Raw genomic sequence first — 21,465 nt, forward strand, 5'->3', positions numbered from 1 at the left:
TTTCTCAGCAGAGGATCCTTCAGGGATTGGAATACAAAGCTAAAAGGTACAGGTGGATGAATATTCAACAAGCAAAAACATAAAGGAAGGAAAGAAAAATGTGGATTTTAACAACAGAAAATCAAACACCAGAATGTTTCAGTTGATCCGCTCACAGGCGAGACAAAGGGCTGCTATACAGCTTTACCTTTGAAATTTACTGCCTAAAGTCCAACCCAAAGACTCCATCCCACAGCCCCCCTCCCTCACCACCATCCTGTCACATTCAACACTTCAGGTGAGGAACGAGCTGCCAAAGATCGAGGTGCGAAAGGCTTCAGGTCCTGATGGCATCAGCCTCCGGAGGTGCTGCACAGACCAACTGTGTGGCATCATGGGATACATGTTCCCTGAAGCCTGAAGCTACTTTCCCCAGCCTGAAGCTGGGGAAAGTAGCACAGCTGTGGAAGACCTCCGGTGTGGTACCAGTGCAATAGACTACACATCCAAAGGACCTCATCAGCTACAGGCCGGTAGCACTGATCGTGCATCTCATAAAGACCCTTGAGAGGCAGTTCCTAAAATATCGCACTCTGTTTAGCTCTTCATTGGATCAGTTGCAGTTTGCCTACCAGCCTGGCATCAGGGTGGATGATGCCATCATCTACCTCCTGCACCAAGCTCTGACCCACCCGGAGAAGCCTGGAAGATTTCTCCAGTGCTTTTAACACCATCCGACCTCTGAGGGACAAGCTGGAGCTGTCAGGAGTGGACCACCACCTGTCCTAGTGGATACTGGACTACCTCACTGGTCGCCCACAGTAGATGAGGACACCCTCTACACCTCAGACTTCTCCATCAACTACCCAGGCTGCCATCTACAAAGGTTCTCTGATGACTCTCCCATCGCTAGCCTCATTAGGGTGAAGATATATCAGAGTACAGACAGTGGATTCAGGACTTTGTGGACTGGTGCCAGTGGAACCATCTCCTGATCAGACTCTGAGGAGACTGAGATCTTTTGGAGTGGCAGCCATCTCTAATGGTGTTGTCTGTTGGAACAGCAGCTAATCTATTGCTGAAAGGAAGCTGAAGCGGTTGGATAAGCTGATCAGGAAGGCCAGCTCTGTTTTAAGGTGGTAGGAGACAGAAGAACTCTGCATCACTCTTGGACAATGACTTTATGCCATGCATGAAGAACAAAGGAGCGATATCGGAGGTCACCACATGATCCAGTAGCTTGTAAGACCACCTTTAACACCAATAACTTCAAGTAACAGTACGGGAGTTTTTCCCCTGGTAACCCTTCCAACCAAGCCCTGCTTACTCAGTCCAACAGCTTTAACATTTAACATGCTAACTGTGGACTGTAGAGTCTGGGATGCAGCTCTTGGGCTTTTTGCAGTTTCTCTGAGTGTTGCCCAGTCTGACCTTGGGGAGACCGACCACTTCTGGGAAGTTTGCATCATTGTATTAACACACACCAGAAAGCTCCAGAGCCACAAACTGACATAACTACACTTTTATAGAGGTGCCGACACGTGCTAATGATCCATTAAAGAAGTGTTTGATTAGCAGAACCTGGCTGCTCTTTAACCTCTTAAAAATATTAAGAATGTACTTAATTTACAGGACTACATTATATATATATATGCACTGTGTATAGTACAGTTTTACATAGCAGTACAAACAGTTACTGTATAGGGATTCAGGTTGATGTAATTTAATGTGCTGAAAGGAGATCCCTGGATTTGGATCATTTACTCTGCTAATGCAGTGAGGCATCCTGTTAATCCAATGTTTCACTGAAGCCCTCCATCTACCTTTTAAAACGTATACAAACCAGATCATAATAGCTAATCTCGCTCACAATCCATCACAATTTACAGGCTACTGTAATATGTAAAGCACAGAGGGGTCGGCTGTAGTGCACAAACTAATGAGAATTAACATCCATTGAGACATCAGAGAGGCTCACAGTCATATCCAGGACAACTTGATCCCATTTACCACCAAACAAAAGTGTTTGAGTTCAGAAGCATCGTGGTCAGCTGTAACCACGGTCATAAAAAGCATTGGGCATGTTGACATAATGGTGGTAGTAAGGATCCAACTAAGCTTTCCTAATGTGGGAGTCAACCAGTAAGACCACTCCCTCCACCATCATGACACACAAGATTATGACCATCATCGTCATCATAACAGGATAACCTAGGTACACAGATTAGTCCATGCAAACACTCATTTCATGAAAATCATAATCCGAACCAACACTTTGAGCAGCAGTTTTTGCAAAAAGGGAACGGTGACCATAAAATGACCATATATTCCTGTGACCTTGACCACAATTGTGTACAATTTTGATTAAATCTGACCAACACTGTAGGAGTAGCAAATCTTGTGAACTGAACGAACAGAGAGATGAATGAACAAACAGGCAACGGACGCCACAAGCTTCGGTCAGATGAGCTAAATAACTGAACTGTAATTACATCTGCAGATAAAGAAGATAAGCCTAAATAGGATTTGTCATGTTACACATACACAGTTACAAGCTTGGACGTCTTTTTGTTAACCAAAAGTTCAGAACACACACTTTTCTAAACAGTTTTTTCTACTCTTATCTGTATGATGTCAATGAGAGCAGATATCCTCATGCACTCATGAAACAAGCAGGATTCACAGAGGACCTACATTAAAAAAAAAAAATTCTTTTTTTCTGAACTATGAATGTAAAGCTACTTTAGTACAGTCTGAGAATAAATATGGCATCATGGGGGAGTATAAAAGGTCCTGCTCCAAGCTTTGGAATAACCTTCATTAGGAAGGGAGAGATGTGATATTAAAAAGCTTTCACAGACGTTCTTAAGATTTAGGTCAGCGAGGATCTCAATGTACCCTCAACTCTGTACAACAGATCCAACGAAGTAAACGAGCAGAATCATGCAGAATCTGAATAATCATTAAAAAGAATTCCCATCTGGTAAAATTCACACAAATAACTTGAGAAGTCTGATTAATAACTGCCTGAAAACTTCAGTGCAAGACTTGGAAACTTCTTGAGATCACGTCTGCAGAAACATTCATTCTTGATTAGCTGTCGTACAACTTCATTTTTGTTTGTTAGAGTATATTAAATCACGCAGTAAGTATTAGTTGCTTTACATGTAGAGTGACATAAAAAGTTATTTTAGAGTTACTGACCTCATGAAAATCAGGCTGTCATTTTGAAAACACTGATCGATAAAACGGAGCGCACCATCTTCGTGGGGTCTCTGTTTGTTTCCACACTAGACTTATAAACACATTAACTCCCACATAATAAAAAAAACGCCCTTGATTAGCTAATTACAAACACCTGGCGCTCTACCGTCGTACCACTTTAGAGTGCACGAACTTTATGAATGAAAGCTTCAATTTTTTCAAGTGTCAGTTTCAAATCTATCGTGCACTCCACTGTCACATAATAGTAATTTTGTACTCATCAGTACTTTAATGAAAATTGCAGCATTTGTCAGCCTGCACACGAAGCAGATTCACCTCCGTGCTCCTCCCGCCTCGCTGCAGTGCGTTCACGATAACACTGCCCATGGCTGCATCAATACAGAGTTATAGCTTTAAACATTATATTAAGCATCATTATTGTTTCCAAATTGCTTATAGTTAGGATGGGAAGTATTGCCGTAGAAACACGACAGTAATACAGTCTGACAGATGTGCGTAACAGGCAGTACATTTACAGGACTTACCCAGTAAGGCCATGAAGCAGATACAGATGGCAAAGAGGGAGCTGAAGCTGAGGCCCACGTCCTCCCTGTATATGGCCAGTGTCGTCTCACAGCGGTGTCCTCGGTAACCCTCCGGGCAGTGGCAGGTGAATTTGGAGGGCGACTGGGCCACGCAGGTCCCGCGGTGACAGGGCCGCATAGCACAAAGGGTGTACACGCAAGACTTTTTGGTCCCGTTTACACTGATCATGTGACCAGGAGGACATCTGCAAAAGACAAGAGTTGGATAGAGACAGCAGGCGGTCAGGAACAGAGAAAACAAGCAAAAAAACCCACCTGTATATTTCATGTAGATTAACATTAGACATGTTCGTGACATTTGATAAGGTGAACAACATGAGAATAAAAAGAGAACTGTTACTGTTACCTCATCAGAATATACACTCCTCTTATATTATGTAGCTGTGAAAGTCAAACGTGACAGTGTGGCGAGTTCACAATAACTGGTGAGCCAAAAGCTCAGGTTTCAGAACATTTTTTCTCCATTGGTGGATCTGTAGACCTTTGTGACATCACAGAGCGAGGCTGAAATGCTGCAGTATTAACACACTTGTTCCTCTCTGTCAGTTCTCTGATGTCCTGACCTCAGGGAAGAGGAAACAACGGCAGCATGAACGCTCTGCTTCAGCTATTATTCTGAAATCGAGGGCGATAAGACAGGACAAGGCACCGGAAGACTGGGAATTTTAGGAATGTGTGTAAATACTTAAAACTATAAATAAATGCATGTAGCGCAATTATTGTATTCAAATGATGTTTCTCTAAAACATACTTGAGCAAAGAAAGTGTGCAATAAAATAGTTGAACAAATGCAATTGACTAAAAAGTTACTGAAGTAAGCTGGCTTGTCATTATCTCCCTCTGGTCTTAACGGAGTTATTTACTACTTTAATAGGTGATCTTACACAGATGTACACTTGAACAGAGAACTGGACTGCAGGGGATGAAAGTGCTGACAGTGGCACTGGCAGTAACTAGGATGGTTTTATGCAGACAGGGGCACATTTTCTGCCTCACTTCAGAAAGCACTACTATAATTAAAAGCTCATTTGGGTGTAACAGTTCAAACAAACATTTTATGAGCCCATTAATTCACCATCCCATTCAAAGTCTATGGAAAAGCTCCAGGCTGAACATTTTGATGACATCAGAGTCGTACCTCTGCTCTCCGCAGATATGCTCGTCCTTATAAATATTGACTTAACTTTACTATGAAAGGAGCGACGCTAAATCCAAATTGGTGCTGTAATTCATCTCGTAACTGCTCTTTCTCAGCTACAGAAACTAACCCAGACGAGGCAGTAAAGGGTTAATTTCCTGTATCTTCTCCCAGAATCTGTCTCTGAATTATGTTCTTATCTGCTTAGCTATTTAAACTCACTGTGTGGGTGAGAGTCTCAGGAAATCTCAACGTTCGTTTTTAATGCAATTCCTTGAGGACACAGTTCGATTCAAAATCCATTTTTGATTCGATATGAAAGAAAGGCAGGAACTGTGCTTTGGCTTTTATTTTAGTACATTGTGTACCAACACCTTTGATTCCTTCTGTCATGAAATATAAGAATTCAGACCAAGAGAAAACAGTGGGGAGAAGACGTGTGACAACAAGCAGGCTTTCATTTCACCCAGTCATTTATTTAAAGGCATTAACTTAGAGCGTTACCAAAGCACAAGGTTATGAGATCAAAGGCAAACTTCTAGACCAACATCATGGGCTAATTTTTTGGTAAACAATGGACGTTTATGTGTGTGATTGTACTAAGAAGTAAATAAGGCCGAGCTCTCTGTGGTGTTGTTGCTGCTGTGCTGTTTCCAGCAGTGAAGAAAAGACTCTCTAACATCTGCAGCACCTTTGAAATGAAAAAAGCTGAAATAAGTTTATTTTCTTCAACCAAAAGTTGGTAGATTATTATTTTTTTGTTGGCTTCAGTGTGAAGGTGGCGGTCAGTCAAAACCGTTCAGCTTATGACGAAACGAAATGAAAACGTTTAATGTAAAAATCTCATTTAATCGAGACAGTTAAGACGTTGGACATCCTCTGTCCTCCAGTGCCACACGCTTGCTTGGCGAGAAAAAGGTTGCTTGTTTAACTCCAGGCAAAGACCCGAATTCTCTTTGTCAGGAAGGGCATCCGGCATGAAACCCTGCAGGGTCAAACATGGGGAGCTAACAGATGTGGCTTTTAAAAGAAGCTTTTTCATTGGGCCAGCTGATGTGGAGGTTTTCCAGGCATGCCCAACTGGGTCTTACCCCAGGGTAGACAGGGAACTTGTGGTGAATATACATCTATGAGCTGGGCGTCAGGATTCCCAAGGAGTAACTGGGAAAACCTGCTGGGGATAAGAATATCTGGAATACCTGCATGGGCCATGGTTTACACATATACTTTACCATTAATCGTTTGGTTAAATGCCCCAGACAACTTAATAACTTAACTAACTACTATTTGTGAACCAGGTGATCGCTGGGTGTGGTGTCAGTCTCGTCACCGTTTGGTTAATTTTTAGAAATTCTTTATTTTCAGACAGCAGTTTATGTTCACAGGACAAATATCAGAACAGATACGATGTTCTAATTTGTGTTACGACTCGGCTCAAAAGCCGCAACATAAAAAAGGAGATGAATACCAGAGTGTTAGTGAGAAGAGGTTTGGCTAAAATAGCTGGTGCCACCAAGGCAAAGACTAGTGAGCTTCTCGAAAGCCCGCCTCTGGTATGCTTCTATCCACACCTGACTGGGTGTGGCCAATTAGCAACAGGTGACCACACTGTGGAGATTAGGGGCTGCAGAGGGGCGTAACGTTTGTCTTTAACATGAAGGACTGCTGTTGACGAGGGGCACATTTTTCTTAATCCTAATCAAGCATAAAGTAAAAATACAAAAACCAGCGATTTGTGCCACGGTCCCCTTCTAATCTTCTAAAGTGGACTTGGTAGGTTTCTAATTTTCTCTGGCTAATAAAACCACAAGCAGTGAGCAAAGGACACAGGTGGCATCTGACAGCATGAGGTGATACTAGTCTGATATACAATATAGCTGTATACAAAAAAACTAGTCTTTACTAGTCTTTAGTACAGATAGAGTGATCACACACAAACCTTAAATATATGCGAGGATAGACTAACTTTTACTCTCTATGATTTTGAGAAAATGATTCTGTTGCCGGCTGGGGAGGATAATTATTTATGCAACTCGCTCTCGTTTTCCTCTAATGTCCATCTTGTACAGGATGCAGCTGTGAGGAGCTCTAACTAGTGCCAAAACAAGTAGATGCAACACTTTTTTTACCTTTTATGTTCTGCAGGACTTTTCTAAACTGTCATCTCATATAGCAGCATTTCAGAACGAGCTACCGCACATTCACCCCACGAGAGTTTTCAGTCGTGGCTCCTACCCCAGAACTCAGGAGAACCATCTTAAGAACAAACGCAAAGTGGAATTACTTGTCCAAACCAACTGAAGTCAGCATCACCATTAAACCATTTTCACTGTTCAGTTTATTTGTTTTTGTTTGTTATTGCAGATGTAAATATCAGTTTTTAAAATGACCACGTTCCTATCGATCTGTTAGACATTTTAAAAAGAAAATTAATTTGTGCAAAGGATTATTATGCCACAATCATAGCCAAGCACTCGGGAATAATTGTAGCGCGGTTGGAGCCTGTGTAGGTGTTGAATACAGGACACCTGACTGTCTAACAGAAAACACAGCTTCTCTTATCATTACCTGTCATTAGCCATGACTGCAGTTGGTGCTATGAAGAGTGCCTTATCATAACATGGAGCCTGTGTGCACTGTAATCAGTGGCAGGTGTGGAGCTGTTAGACTTTCTGAAGCATGATTAATAATATTTTTTTATTTCTCTGGTGATAGAGATGTTTTTCATCTCAATGTTATGCTGTCATGCAGCTTGGGAATTCTGTTGCTTTTCTTAATAATGTGCTCTGGTAAATAAATAGTAAAGGTAAAAATAGAACTTAAAATATGAAATGTGCTCACAAAGTTCCACAACTCTGTCTATAAATAAAAAAAAAAACTCAAAATATTGTTTTTTATTCTGCTGATCTCTGCTTCACGATCATCTCTTTGTGCGTCTCTCCATGACTGAACCCATTTTTGATCACTTACTGGAGTCCACTTCTGACCACATCTGTTTGGGCCCTAAGATTTCAACATGCCTCCTGGAAATCTTTTGAGGAATACCGACACTTCTGCATGAAACCGACTCTCTTACAGTTGGTGATGAGAGCTGGGTCTTTGGCTTCGATCACCCGGAAACCAGCGAGTGTGCGACACTGAAGGTGGCACATTATGTTAGAAACATGTGCAGCATGAATTTATTCCTTAGGGTCAAAGTGTCTGTCTATAACTTCTAGTATATTGTTAACTATCCTACTCACTAACATCGCCCATCCTCAGAATTATGTTTAGATTTTAGAGCTTTTATTTTAACATAATGGATGAGCAGCAGTGGGCTTTGCAGAAGGCAAGTGGTCAGAATGATAGGGTTCGTCTAAAATATCATTAATTTAAAGCTTTTGCAAACTACTTGCCATCCTTCCTGTGCCTGCATGGCTGAGATACAGAGACGTGGCAAATGTAAAATCAAAGTTTTTATTTATTTATTTTTATCTAAAAAAGAATGCGGTGAACGCTGAGCTGTAGTTATTGAACATAAAGTTTTCCAGGTAACAGTATAAGTGGAAAAAGGAGAAAATAAATTCTGATATGAACAGACTGAAGGAGTCCAACAAGTAGGTGGAATTTTCTAATATAACCTCTGATATAATCCCACAGTTTAAATTCCTGTTGAGCTAAGTGCTAAGCTTTCCAAGAAGTAACAACAAAAGTTTGTGAGGTATCAGAAAAGCTCATATTTCTAAAGCTACAATGAATAATAAAGGTCCAGCTCACCTGTCAGTGTAAATGTATGTATGCAGATGTGCTGTGCCTGACTTTACCTGTCAGTCAGCGCTGAATGAACTGGGCATGTGCAGAGTGCTTTCTTTATTCGTCATTAAACGCTGGCTGTTAATGTGCGCATGCATTAATGTGTGGATTTGGCAGAAGACGTGCAATTATCAGCAGCCTCTGTTATTTCCTCAACAGACTCCCATAGCCCCCTTTTCCACACAATGACAAATTAATTATGAAACAGATATGAAGATATGAAACTTGCTACAGACCTAAATTTCACACTGAGTGCTAAGCCTTTAATTTTTTCTTGTAATATCTGTTAGAGGCTTAGTTTAATATAGGCTTTGATATAGTACTGTCTCTGTTTCCCCTCGTGAAGCAGTCGGTGCTCTGACAGATGCTTCGCCTCCACAACTGGAGGTCTGATCTGACGCCACAATAAGCTTCAATTAAACACAGTTTCGACTTTTTGATCCCCTCGACTATCCCCGCTTAGATGTGAAACAGTTATACTCTCTCTGTCTCCATTTACGTTTATGATAACCTGACTACAAACAGTGAATTTGTCATATTTTCTCTTTTCTTAAATGGAAAAAAAAAAAGGATCTGACAAATCTGACTGTGTCCCTATTTATTTGAGCCCAAATGCAGCATTAACAGCAATTACTTGACTATTTGACGGTGGCCCTCCAGTTAGCTTCAAACACTTGGGCATGGAGTGCTCACTGCCAACATTTACTACCCTTTAATCATGTTTCAAGGTTCAGGTCAAGTACTGGAAAGAGAACAAGGCGAACAAATAAGCACTAGGAGAATAGAGAGTGTGTGTCTATGTGTGTGTCTGTGTGTGTGGCCGCGCTAGGGAGGTTAAAGCGAGATGAGAACCATACAACCCAAGAAATGGAGGGATAGGAGGGGCAGAGTGCAAGAATGAGAGCCATTGTAAAAGAAGAAAAAATAAATTGGTGGATAGATGATGTGGGTGAGTGGATGAGTGGATGAGAGGAGTGGGAAAAAGGGGAAAGGCCAGATTAAAAGCTAGGAGGTTGCACACACTGAATAGAGGCTGATGTTTCCAATGGCAGAAAAATAGCTGAGATTAGTGGATGTGGCTAAGAGCTCTCCGTGTTTGATTCGCTCTGTGCCACAGGAGAGGGTTGTTAGCGCGCCGCAGCTTTTCGTTGCACGACATTTCCCATTTCCCACCGACAAACTAAGCCTTTTAGAGAAATTAACGCAGTAGTGCGTGTGAAACGTTGATCAAGCAAATGGGTGAATCCGATCAGGGTGAGAGGGGTTGAAAAAATTAATGTTGTTTTTACCACATTTAGTGGCCGAGCAGGTGGGTTCGCTGCATTGTGCGTTATGTTTGAAAGGGGGACAGGACTGCAGCTTTCTGTGGGTTTCAACTTTTGAAAGTCTGTCTGATGCCAACTTCAGACAGAAAATAACGGTGCCCAGAGTTCAAAGGCATTTGGGCCAGTAAATATACATGAATTTTCACAAATGTATTATTAGCAAACATTCTTTCTGTGCAAGCATTTATTTTAGGCAAATTGTAGTGAGTATATTAATGTAATGATGTGATCATATTAAAATGCCTTTTACCACATTAGAAAAAAGTATCATATTTAGATTTGGTTGATTTTCCCCTCAATGTAGTTTCCTTGGGAAGGAGTTCTTCCAGGACCTCTCCTGTTTTGAGTCTGAACCCGACTTTCAGAGAGCACTAATCAGTGATGCTCACTGGACCTCCTCCAGCATGTCCAAAAGTACAGCTCAGGCATGCACGTTACAGCAGACCATGTAGGGATAGTTTCATGTCCATGAAATTCAAAAAGACATGCACACACACAGCCTGTTGTACTGACTAGAAATAAACTGTTTAGTCTCTGGGTCTGAGAGATCCTGCTCAAATCACCAGCAATAATCCTTGAAACTAAAGTAAAGTCGGCTTGATATTGAAGTTGATGCTTGCTCTCTGCACACGTCTGATTTCCATGGTGCATACGGTCAAGCCACGCTAGAAGTGGTCCAAAGATGCACAAGTAGATTAGCTTGAACGGCCCGCTAGCATGCGCTACCAAAAATAGTGCTTTGTTGTGTATCTGACGGACGAAAGCCAAACCAGTTCCACACCACTGAAGTTTCTGGTTCATCTGTTTCATTCAACGATCCGCTTTCGCTCTTCTCATTCTGCGTCGCAGCCATGTGCGTACGTAAACAAAGGCACCGCGCATGCGCGTTTTGCCCATATTCTATCGCGATATTTCATTTTTCATTTTCTTATCGTTGCCCAACATTACACCGGTATTACCGTGAACGGCATGATATAGCCCAGCCCTACTCCTGGGTAAGGTGTTCTGGGCACGTCCTACCTCTCAGCAGGGCACCTTACCCAGGACATGCTGGAGAGATTATATCAATCAGCTGGGCTGCGAATGCATTGATGTTCCCCCAGATAAGCTGGAGGGCGTGGCCTGGGACAGGGAGGTCTGGGCTTCTCCGCTTAGGCTGCCACCCCTGTGACCCGGCCCTGGATGAAGGGAAGTCAATGGATGGATGGGAGGAAGCTTTTCTCTGATAATAGTGTATACATTTCACCGTACTGGATTATTTTACATGACTTTCATGTCATAAAAGTCTACAGATCAGTATTTGAGACAGATATAAGATGATTTCACTGTCACAGGTTTAGCAGCTGCTCTGAGCCTGTGGCTAAGGAACTCAGTAACTTTATTTCTCATTCATGGAGAAGATAGTATTTTCAACAGGAAACTAAATGAGCAAATAATTTGCAATGGCCTTCAACCAGTTTGGCACTTGGAGGCTGCCTGGTAGTCGCCTTGCATTTATTGCTCCTGATTTTTTAAAAAAAAGTTTAATAAGAAAGAAGCATCACAAAAAAACTGAGTTAATTGAGACTGTGTGTAAAATAAAATTCCACATCCCTGAAAGGATTTGTTAATTGGGCCTGTAGAGAGAAAGCAAAAGAGTAAATTCAGAAGGAATTGCTGAGAATTAGCTGGAGGTAGTTTGTGATTTCTTTCCATGTTTAAACCACCAAAGCAATCAGAGTCACATTCAGTAATCCTGCATTTCTATAACTCCAAACTTAATAAAGAATGATCCGAACTGGTGCAGCAGAGGCTGACGTATCTTGACTTTTACGTCTGGATCCTACAATTCCCATAATGCAGCTCCCTGCTATAATTTTGTTAGACCTGATGAATGACCACAGCTCCCGCTCTCATACACACACGGTTTTATTGCAGGCCGAACTGAGATTTCAGACATGCCCTGAAGTCATAGAAAGATATTACAGAACCCTTTTCAGAGTCTGAGAGTCAAACAAGAAAAGTGCTCATTGTGTGAAATCATTTTTAGACAAGAAATACCCAACATTTACTACCTCGTCTATCTATCACTGTATATAGTGATGGATGGGCATGGCTGCACGCACGTTGCTTAGGGATTCTGTTGCCTGTGCACTGAATGACTGGCATTAATTTATTCATAACATGATTAAAAAGTAAAAAAGACACGAGGAATGTGGTCAGATTATAGCTCTCATTATATCATTAGATCACCTGAGATCTGTTCAGGGTTTGGGATGGATTATTGCTCATTTTAATGTAATTTTCATGTTTGGGACATCCAAATGGGGAATTCTGGATTGATTGTAATTTCAAAATGCACAAGGTTAATGTGCTTTCTTTTTTTTAGCACGTATGCCACCATTTATAGTACAAGAAACAAAGAGCTCATGACCTGGTGGATGTTTAAAACTGCTCTGCTCCACTCCCACACATTTCAGACCATGTTGAAACTGTTACAGATTCCAAAAGAGTCAGTCTGCTGTCCTTCTTGTTCCAGTTTTGCAAGTTGTTGTACAGGATGCCAGTGTGGACCTTTTCTGGTCTTCCTTTACTATTTGCTTTGAATTGGCTGCCGTGCATTCAAACATCCTTTGTGTTTGTACGCACGAGCAAATGTGTGTTTTGTTAGAAAATGGTTTCCATAGAATTTGCACAGACATTTTAGCTTTACAGTAAATAAAAGCTCAGGGATGCTTTTTCTTTTGCAGTTTTAAGTGGGTCAGGGCTGGGTTTTTTCAAAGCATCTTTATATGCCTATGAACAAAAATAATATCCATGTCAGAGGCTGAGAAGTGGTTTCAAAGGGAGCAAATGGGTTTAAACGCAAGTGTTTTCATGCTTTTGACTCACAAGGAAGAGCGTGTGTGCTCGACTGTGCAATTGCATTCGGTATGCGTGGGTTTGTGCGCGTACCTGCATTCGTGCACTCTCCACAAGTCAACGCAGGTAAAAGGGGGGCTACATTGGTTCCTTTTGCAGGAGTCAGATGAGCACCCAACAGACAGGCCTTGTACGCTGACCTGGGAAACCCCATCTCGTGGCTGGCTGTCCAGCGGCATGTAGCGACCATTGAGGCGTAGATCCCTCATGCAGCCTGCAGAGAGAAGAATGGAAACGAGGGTTCAGCGGAACAACAAACAGACTTTTTATTTGCATTTATGTACACGGACACAAAATGAGAGCAGAGCTCTGCTCGTGTACCTGGTAACAAATAAACTGCTGGCTCCAGTTCTACCACTTGAGGCATAAATCCACCCACTCACATTTTGACGTCTCCAAGATTTAGCAAAATTCCTCTTTTGCTGCAACAATGTCTAGTGAGCTTTTGAGTGTCAGGTATTTAGAGCAGAATCTAATAATCCGTCATTCATAATGTTGTGGATAACAGGAAAATATTTGTGTTGGATACTTTATTATGTTCTCCGCGATGCGCTGACAACTTAGATGTGTCACTCGGGCAAACACCTGCTAAACTGTGCTAAAGGGAGTAAATACATTTGAAAGGCTCATTTTTATTTTACTCCTACTTCTGGTTTATTACAGTTTGTTTGTTTTTTGGATTTTGGCAACTGTTTCTAATCCCCGACTCCTTTTTTTCCTATATCAGAATTAAAGCAAAAACCCTTCACAATGAGGCTCCCAGACCGACTGTAAAACATATTTACCAAGCAAAGAAGCAAATAAAAGAACGTGTAGGTAAGAACTCAATAGGATTTATATCAATTAATACTACAAGAAACAACCAGCTATAAGTCACAAAGTAAAACCAAAGTGGTTATTGTATTATTGTTGTTACTCTACTGTTGTTTTTATATTACCTCAAGTCTCATCTGCTTGAATAAAGAAAGAGCTCCCCATTAAGGAAAAGCTGTTGATTTACAGCTCAATCCATGTTTCTACCTTCACAAACGGACATGAACTGAAGTGACTGAAATGAGTTTTCTCCTAAAGGTTCGTCCTCAGAGACAAGACGAGGAGCTCAGGTATTCTTCAGGGGCTCAGAGTATAACCGCTCAAGAATACCTGAAGCAGCTTCAGCACTTGACTAGGAAGCCTCTTGCCCAGCTTTTTGGTGAATTGTTTCGGGCATGTCCGACTGTGTGGAGTCCCTGTGGCAGACCTGGGACATTCAGGTGAGAACACACCATGTACCCAAGAGCTGGTACAGGGTACAGTGGATGGATGGGTGGATCAGGAAGTATTATGGTAAGTCTTTAGGAACTGTATCATGCAATAAGATGATCTTTTCAAACTGTTAAATCCACACATCTGAATGATTCTCAGTTATCACAGCCAGTACTGATGGCCTGCACACACACTGACATAAAACCTTTAAACCAAGGAGCAAAAGGTGATTCATCAGGTCCCAATATGCCCAAATATCAAAGAGAAATTAAAAATGCATGTCGTGGAAGAGTTCGGGTCTTAGGAGGTTAAATTTAGGGCAACTGAGTTTCTTTGTAATGAACATGGGAAAATAAATCACAAGTAATTTATAATCTAAATATTTACGGTTCATTTAATATGAAACTTTTACTCTTAAAAAACATACAAAATTCTTAAGTTTTTGTGGAAGTTACTATTTGATGAGATCAAACTGAGCTGGATGCAGTCCATGAGCTAAAGCTAGTTTGACACCAGTGGTCAAACTATCAGCTTGTTGCTGCTTTATGGTTTGAGTTAGCTCGAAAGTAACCCCACTGCTGAGAGACTGTATCACACAGCAAGTTTTGAATCCACAATCGCTGTAATTAGAACTGTGTGAGCACTGCTTGATGTTTAAAGGAGTCTTATTAAATTTCTACAGGGAAGCACAAGAGATGGAGAAACCCAGGAGGGAACAACGGAGAGAGAAACATGAAGAACTCAAACAAATTAAAATTACTTAAGATTTAAAGACAATGATACAGAGGAAAGAAAACTGTGGAGGTCTAATTGAGCCTATATATTATTTAGGATACCCCAAATTGAGAGTAAGCAAATCTCTATTAGCCGTATTTTGTTCTGTTTTATTCAGTTATTGGGCAGCAAAGATGTCACGTTAGTGTAGGAGCAGTTTAAAATTGACTGCTTGAAAAAGTTCAATAAAATGGCAATGCTCTTATTTAACAGCAACATCCGATTCGGGCATTCTACATTATCTTATTACGTCTACTCCTGTTTGTCTAAGTGACAACATATATTTATGGTATTTGTGTTTTCATCCCTTAATTGCTAAGCTGGCATATTCAGCTATCAATTCATCTCCCCTGTCGTTTTTTGAAGAGAGACATCCCCCAAAAGCAAACACAGTCGTGCACAGATATTCACTTGGCCTGCCATCATCTATCAAGTGTACCTCTTCTGAAGGGAAGTGCTTTTAAAATCCGTTTAATAAACTCATGCATTGTCTTTTATTGCCCGAAGCAAAGCTGTCTACATCTCTCACTGTCTAATATCTGGGAGTTCTCTGCCTCTCTTTCACTTTGTGTCTGTGGCTCTTGGTTCTGACCTCTTCCTCTCTCATATAGCATCTTTCCTTTTTCCATCCGTACCCACGCTTATTTTCTCTCTCTCGATATTTCAACTGAATCTGCCAACATTTGTGTTCGTACAGTACGGTATGTGCATGAGTCAGTCTGTTGTCTCTCGTAGGTCCCAGTTAACAATGCAAACCTTAGTGTCTAATTCTACTTTGTTCACATTATTCCTTTGTGCCAACATCAGGTTCCATGAACGGGTTACGGTCCTCAACTGATCCAAATAGGAACAATGGACGATGTTGTTGTGCTGAAGTAATCATGGAGACCGCTGGAGTCAGCGTCTACAGTTGTATTTCTTACAGCTTCAAGCTAACATGCAGCAGAGTAAATCGGACTCCACTTTTCAAGAAGAAATGCCTGCTGCTGCTTCTGCAGGGAGATAGACGAGGATGCGATGTCAAAGCCGGGAGTGATTAGATGATGACTTGTGACCTCACTGAGACAGATTTCATATAAAATTTCAGCATGTGAAGAACCACTTTTAACTACATCTGCCAGCACGTCTCTGCAAAGTCATGGCCAGACACTGAATTCAGACAAATGGCACAAAAAACTCAGATCTGTTTGTTCAGAATGAGGCCACGTTAAAAAATAAATAAACGCCCCCTTTTGTGTGGGAATTCATAACACTGAAGGTGAGCTGATATTGTTCCATGTAAAATAAACAAACAGCACAAAGCAGTTTCAGCTTATTCAAACTGTTAGCATGTTCGCATGGCACAAATGAGGTTAAAATTAAAAGAGCGCCTGGATGGCTGAGCCTGGAAACAGGAACTTTGAGAAAAATGGAACAAAAGTGTAACAAATATAACAAAAAAAGTGTGTGTACTGTTTAGTGCTAATGAAGCCGTCCCACATGTGATGCTCACCCATCCCATGGGCACTTTATTCCACCTGTATTTTGAACTCAACACTGAAAGCATCCATCACTTCCATATACAATTTCAGATTAAGATTTTCATAGTATATATTTTTTGAATAGTAATTTTTTTAACTTTACTTTTTGAATGCAGCACTGAACTGTGTTCACTTGCAATGGCTTTCCATACACGTCCCTGAGCCCATTCAGTGTTTTCCACGATAGAACCATCCCTGCTTTTACTGAAACGCAGCATGAAGGGCTAAGGTGCCTCGAGGTGACTGTTGTTGTCATTAAGTGCTGTATAAATAAAAGTGAACTGAACTGAATTGAATCAAAAATGATGCCATGCAGTTTGTGTCCTTGGACCATGTGCATAGAGATTTCTCAGTCTTTTAATGATATCATACGTATACCTTCAGTGGTGAAATCCTTTGGAGTTTTGCGCTGTAAAACGTTGCTGTCATGTCCTTAGCTAACTTAAAAAGCTGTTCCTGTCAGGGTCCCTGCGGCGTGGATCCTGGGTTTTGAGTTTTTTTCTAGTTTTGTGCTTTCGTTTATCCTATTTATGATCCTGTATTTTTTAGTGTTCACATTTAGCTTTTTGTTCTTTCTTTGTGTCTGTAATTCTCATTATTTCCTTGCTTGATGTGAGTTCTTTTGTTGAATTGCATGCCTTTAGTTAAGTGCTCCAGCTCAGAAGGTTCACTCTGAGTTTTTGGTTTTATGATGGGATTATGTGTGAGCTCCATAGCCTTCTGTCTGAAGTGCTATGTTTATCTTACTTACACTTATGAGTTTCCTGTTTTCTGTGCCTTTAGTTCCATACTTGTTTCAGTTGATGACAGCTTCTTAGTTCCTGTTCTATTTTAATAGCATCTCGTGTGCCTGGTATTGAGTTTAACCTTCCTTGTCTATTTTACTTGATTTGTTGCAGCTGTGTTCCCTGGTGTTTTCCATCTTCTTAATTACCTGGTGAGCACTTATTGTGTTTGTTGCCTCTTTCCCACATGGCACTGTGTTTCCATGTCCTGTTCTGTGTAGTCCTCTGGCTTAAATCCTTGTCCAGCATATATATTTTTCCCTTTATCAGCATTAAAAACAGTTTGTTGAGTTCAGCTTGTTGCTGCTTTATGGTTTAAGTAAGTTATCCTGAGTCCAGTTCTGAACCTGATATAATTTAATATATTATATATACAGACATCTGACTAGTTGTGTTTAGAAGTCTTGAAGTTTTTGGGAAAAGTGGACCTTAAATAGCTGTAAGAATAACATCAATGTAATCTGACACCCACTCGCGCACACTATAGCACATACACAGAAAAAACTACAACACACACACACACACACACACACACACACACACACACACACACACACACACACACACACACACACACACACACACACACACACACACAGAGCTGTAGGGACCATGGCCATCGTCCCAGCTAACAATAAAACTGCATTTGGATGAATTAACCATTAAAGTGTCATATCAATCATTCAGTAATACATAAAAATGTCACAATTCTCTCTTGAAAAAAGCACACATGAATAGATAAAACAACCTATTTTTGGCAGCACTCCTCAGAAAAAATACTTGCTAAACTGCCTGAATGAAACACCACCCCTTTCACCTTACCCTGTGACACATCAAACACATCACATTATCTCTTTCTTCCACACACTCAGACAAATTATATACACCAGAGCCTGGATGGTGTTTAGATGGTGTCGAGCAACAACAATTCTTCTGTGTTATTTTGCCACGGTGCGATCCATCAGAGAAATTCTGGAAGATTTATATTGTTGTATGCCATAACCTTTTCCTCTATTCCCCGAAGAAGATGTTAACCCTTAATGATTCAGCCCTGCTCACATCCATCTGCCTTAGATTTGTGTAAACTCTGTGGGCAAATTTATGACTGACTTTTGTTTTCTGCAGAACATAAATATATATTGTTTTCTGTACAGAGAAACATCCCTACAAAAAAGTAGAAACAAGCAATTACTAGGTTAGTTAATGGTACTCAACAATCCAGTTTACACAGCCCAGTTAGTGTTGTGAAAAAGGACTCTGTAACGTGGGTGAATTTTACTTTCTCCTCAAACTTTTCACAATAATTATTTATTGAGAAAAAGGCACAATTAATGGTTACATTTCTTTAAAGTTTTACATTTTTCTTTTTCTGTGTTTACCACCTTAGCAATTAAAAAATGTTTTTAATTATTTTCAGGATTTGGAATAACACTGAGCAGTTTACTGATGGGGACAAGGAATGCAGCTACGCTATAACAACAACCCACTTGGGACAGAAACAACAACACCTCAACTCAAACAAATTAGTTCTAGAAGTAAGACTCGACAAAATGTGCAGATTAATTTCAACTACTTTAAGGATTTGCTAATTTTTGTACCACAGAGGTTTTAAAAACTTTTTTCTCTGCAACTTGGACTTGTATCACCAGCTTTGCTGTAGCACAATTATACTTATAGTAGTGTTATATTGTAACTATTTGGGGGATAAACATTTGCAACTTGCATTTCCTGGTGAGTGTCACTGACCAGTCTTTAGGTCTGCTTGACTGCCATCGACCTCCAGCAACCACTCACCAACTGGTTGGACAGCTTTCCCTCATTAACAGTGTTGGGACTGTGTCATTGCTGAACACATATGGATACACTGGAAGAATATCACCTATTTAATTTGTATTATGACCAAAGAAAATTTAATCACAGTCTATTTAACTGTGACAGAACCACCAACTTTGCACAAATCTGCACGACATCAATACGCTGCTCTTTCACTCAGACTATGTATGGTTTCTTTAACTCAGAGTAATAAATCACCCTGAAAGAGCAAACAATGTTTTACTGCTATTTCATTTTTAGGATGGCAGGAAAAAGCAGCAGCTTTACAGAAATGAGAAAAAAATGACATTTAAATATTTAGTCATTAGCGTGCCGCAGTTCAGAAAATCTCACTACTGCAGTTCAATTCAAGAAGAGTGAAGCCATTAATTTAGTGTTATAAAATGAAATATAGGTCCATTATTCAGTACAAACAAAACCTATCAGCTAAATATTTTCATCCATCAAATCATCAAAGCATATTTTACAGTTGTTACTCATAGAAATGAGGTCGTAAAACGTGACAATTTATAAATACAGGGAGGGAGAGCAGAAAGTAACAGACTGTAACCGTCGGGCATCTGTCCACATCTGGAGAATCAGTCTCTGAGAGTCTGCGCTGAGCAGGTTTGTTAGAAATGCCAACGCCAACCTGAGTGATTACTGAGATATCGGTATCGATTTGCTCTGAGGGTCACTCAAAAAAGCTTCTTGTTGTCCTTGCAGAATGTTGTGCTTCGGTCTCTCCCGAGCAGACGTACCCCACAGCTCCTGAGTTTGAATCCAAAGTAACTACTATAAGCCTGGCTGGGAAGTGCTACTTAGGAGCTCATATTACAAAGATACAAAATAATTTCAGATTTTCATTTCTTAACACCTGGGGCCAGACCTATAAAATAATATAAATTCACATCTAAAATCCTCTGCAGGCACACAGGCAGAAATGTGTCCATGCACTATTTTCTATGTTATCTTCTAAAGCCGTGTCCTCTTAATGGCAATCAAGTATATTTTGGCATTTATGTTGTATTTTTTCATCCATCAAAAAGACGATATAATTAATTTACTGTAGTACAATCCCTTCACTTTTGTTTTGAAGCTTCAGTTGCTGGTAACCAGCTACACTGTATGACCAAACGTTCTGAGCCACCTGCACATTACACCTACAGGCACTGTAGGCTATGGAGGCCCATACCATCAAGTTCCCAGAGCTCTTTAAACAATTAATTATTTTTTCAACCTGAAATTCATTGGCTTTGGCTTATTTTCTGTGAAGAACATAAATCCGAACTAATTTTCAATGACCTCATACTGTACCTCCCCCCACGCATTTACATTACATACAAGGTGTCCGGGTCCACTGGACCCAGGTCTAATAAAAGTGTTGAAAGTGAAGGTCCTGTGTTCCCACACTCTGTCCTCCTCCTTTCTGGTGCTGCTGATAGTGTTTTCTTCCCCTCCTGCTCCGCACAAAGTTGCAACATTGTTGAAAATTCAACTATCAACACCGTCTGCTCTTACATTCCCGCACATTTTACCCTCTTTCTTGAGGGATCCAAATTTTATTTTCTCATACCCTGTCCCACCTGCAAATTAGGGGCATAATACTATAAATAAGACTTTGCCAGTGTGGTTCTTTATCACAACTGATCAAGATGGCAAAAGATTATCTGCTGCGAGGGCCATCCAATTGATTTTGGAAGAGAGAGAGGCTTCGGATGATGATGTTGACAAAGAGGTTTCAGAATATTTCACATTTCTGAAAATTCAGAGTCTGACAGTGACTTTGAAGAAGAGGAGGTTGAGCATCATTTAGTAACAAAACGAAGACGAGTACCCCATCAGCAGCCAGCTCCAGGACCAGAACAAGCCCACCAGACAGCAAGTGAAGAAATATGGATGTCAGTAACTGGTGAAATTGAATGGTCTTCTTGCCCAAGAAATGAGCCACCCTGCAGAGCTGTTACTGTGATAAGCCAGGGCCAACACGGCTGACAGTTACTCATGTGCAGGACATCAAGTCTTCATTTGAGCTTTTCATCCCAGATTCCATCCAGAAATTTTTTCTGGATTGCAGTAATCTAGAAGGACGGTGTGTTTTTGGAGAGAGGTGGAAGGAGATGGACCAAATTCATCTAAGAACCCCAAAGGCCAACTTTGGGGTTCTCATCCTTGCAGGAGTTTTCAGGTCCAAGGGGGAATCCACAGAATCCCTGTGGGATGCAGAAACCGGCACGAACCTTTCCGTGCATCAATGTCTCTGGAAAACTTCCACAAAATTTCCAGGATTATTCGTTTTGATAACCGAGACAACAGACCAGCTCAACGGCAGAGAGACAAGCTAGCTGCCATCAAGACAGTGTGGGATAAGTGTGTGCACCACCT

General features: G+C 40.8%; 1 protein-coding gene across 1 annotated transcript in view; it reads right to left on the reverse strand.

Annotated features, from left to right (window-relative positions):
• The window catches only part of LOC146718174 (neural-cadherin), a 333,699-nt gene that overhangs the window by 26,867 nt on the left and 285,367 nt on the right, over positions 1–21,465 (reverse strand). The window contains exons 34-35 of the mRNA XM_085431334.1: positions 12,978–13,158; positions 3,729–3,973 (exon numbers count right to left, since the gene is read on the reverse strand). Of these exons, the coding sequence (XP_085287460.1) occupies positions 3,729–3,973; positions 12,978–13,158 (426 nt within the window). The remainder of the gene's footprint in view (positions 1–3,728; positions 3,974–12,977; positions 13,159–21,465) is intronic.

The sequence above is a fragment of the Copadichromis virginalis genome, linkage group LG1 (genome assembly GCF_057382275.1).
Source record: "Copadichromis virginalis isolate Kocher_CV1m ecotype Utaka linkage group LG1, C_Virginalis_male_GT1.1, whole genome shotgun sequence".
NCBI lineage: Eukaryota > Metazoa > Chordata > Actinopteri > Cichliformes > Cichlidae > Copadichromis > Copadichromis virginalis.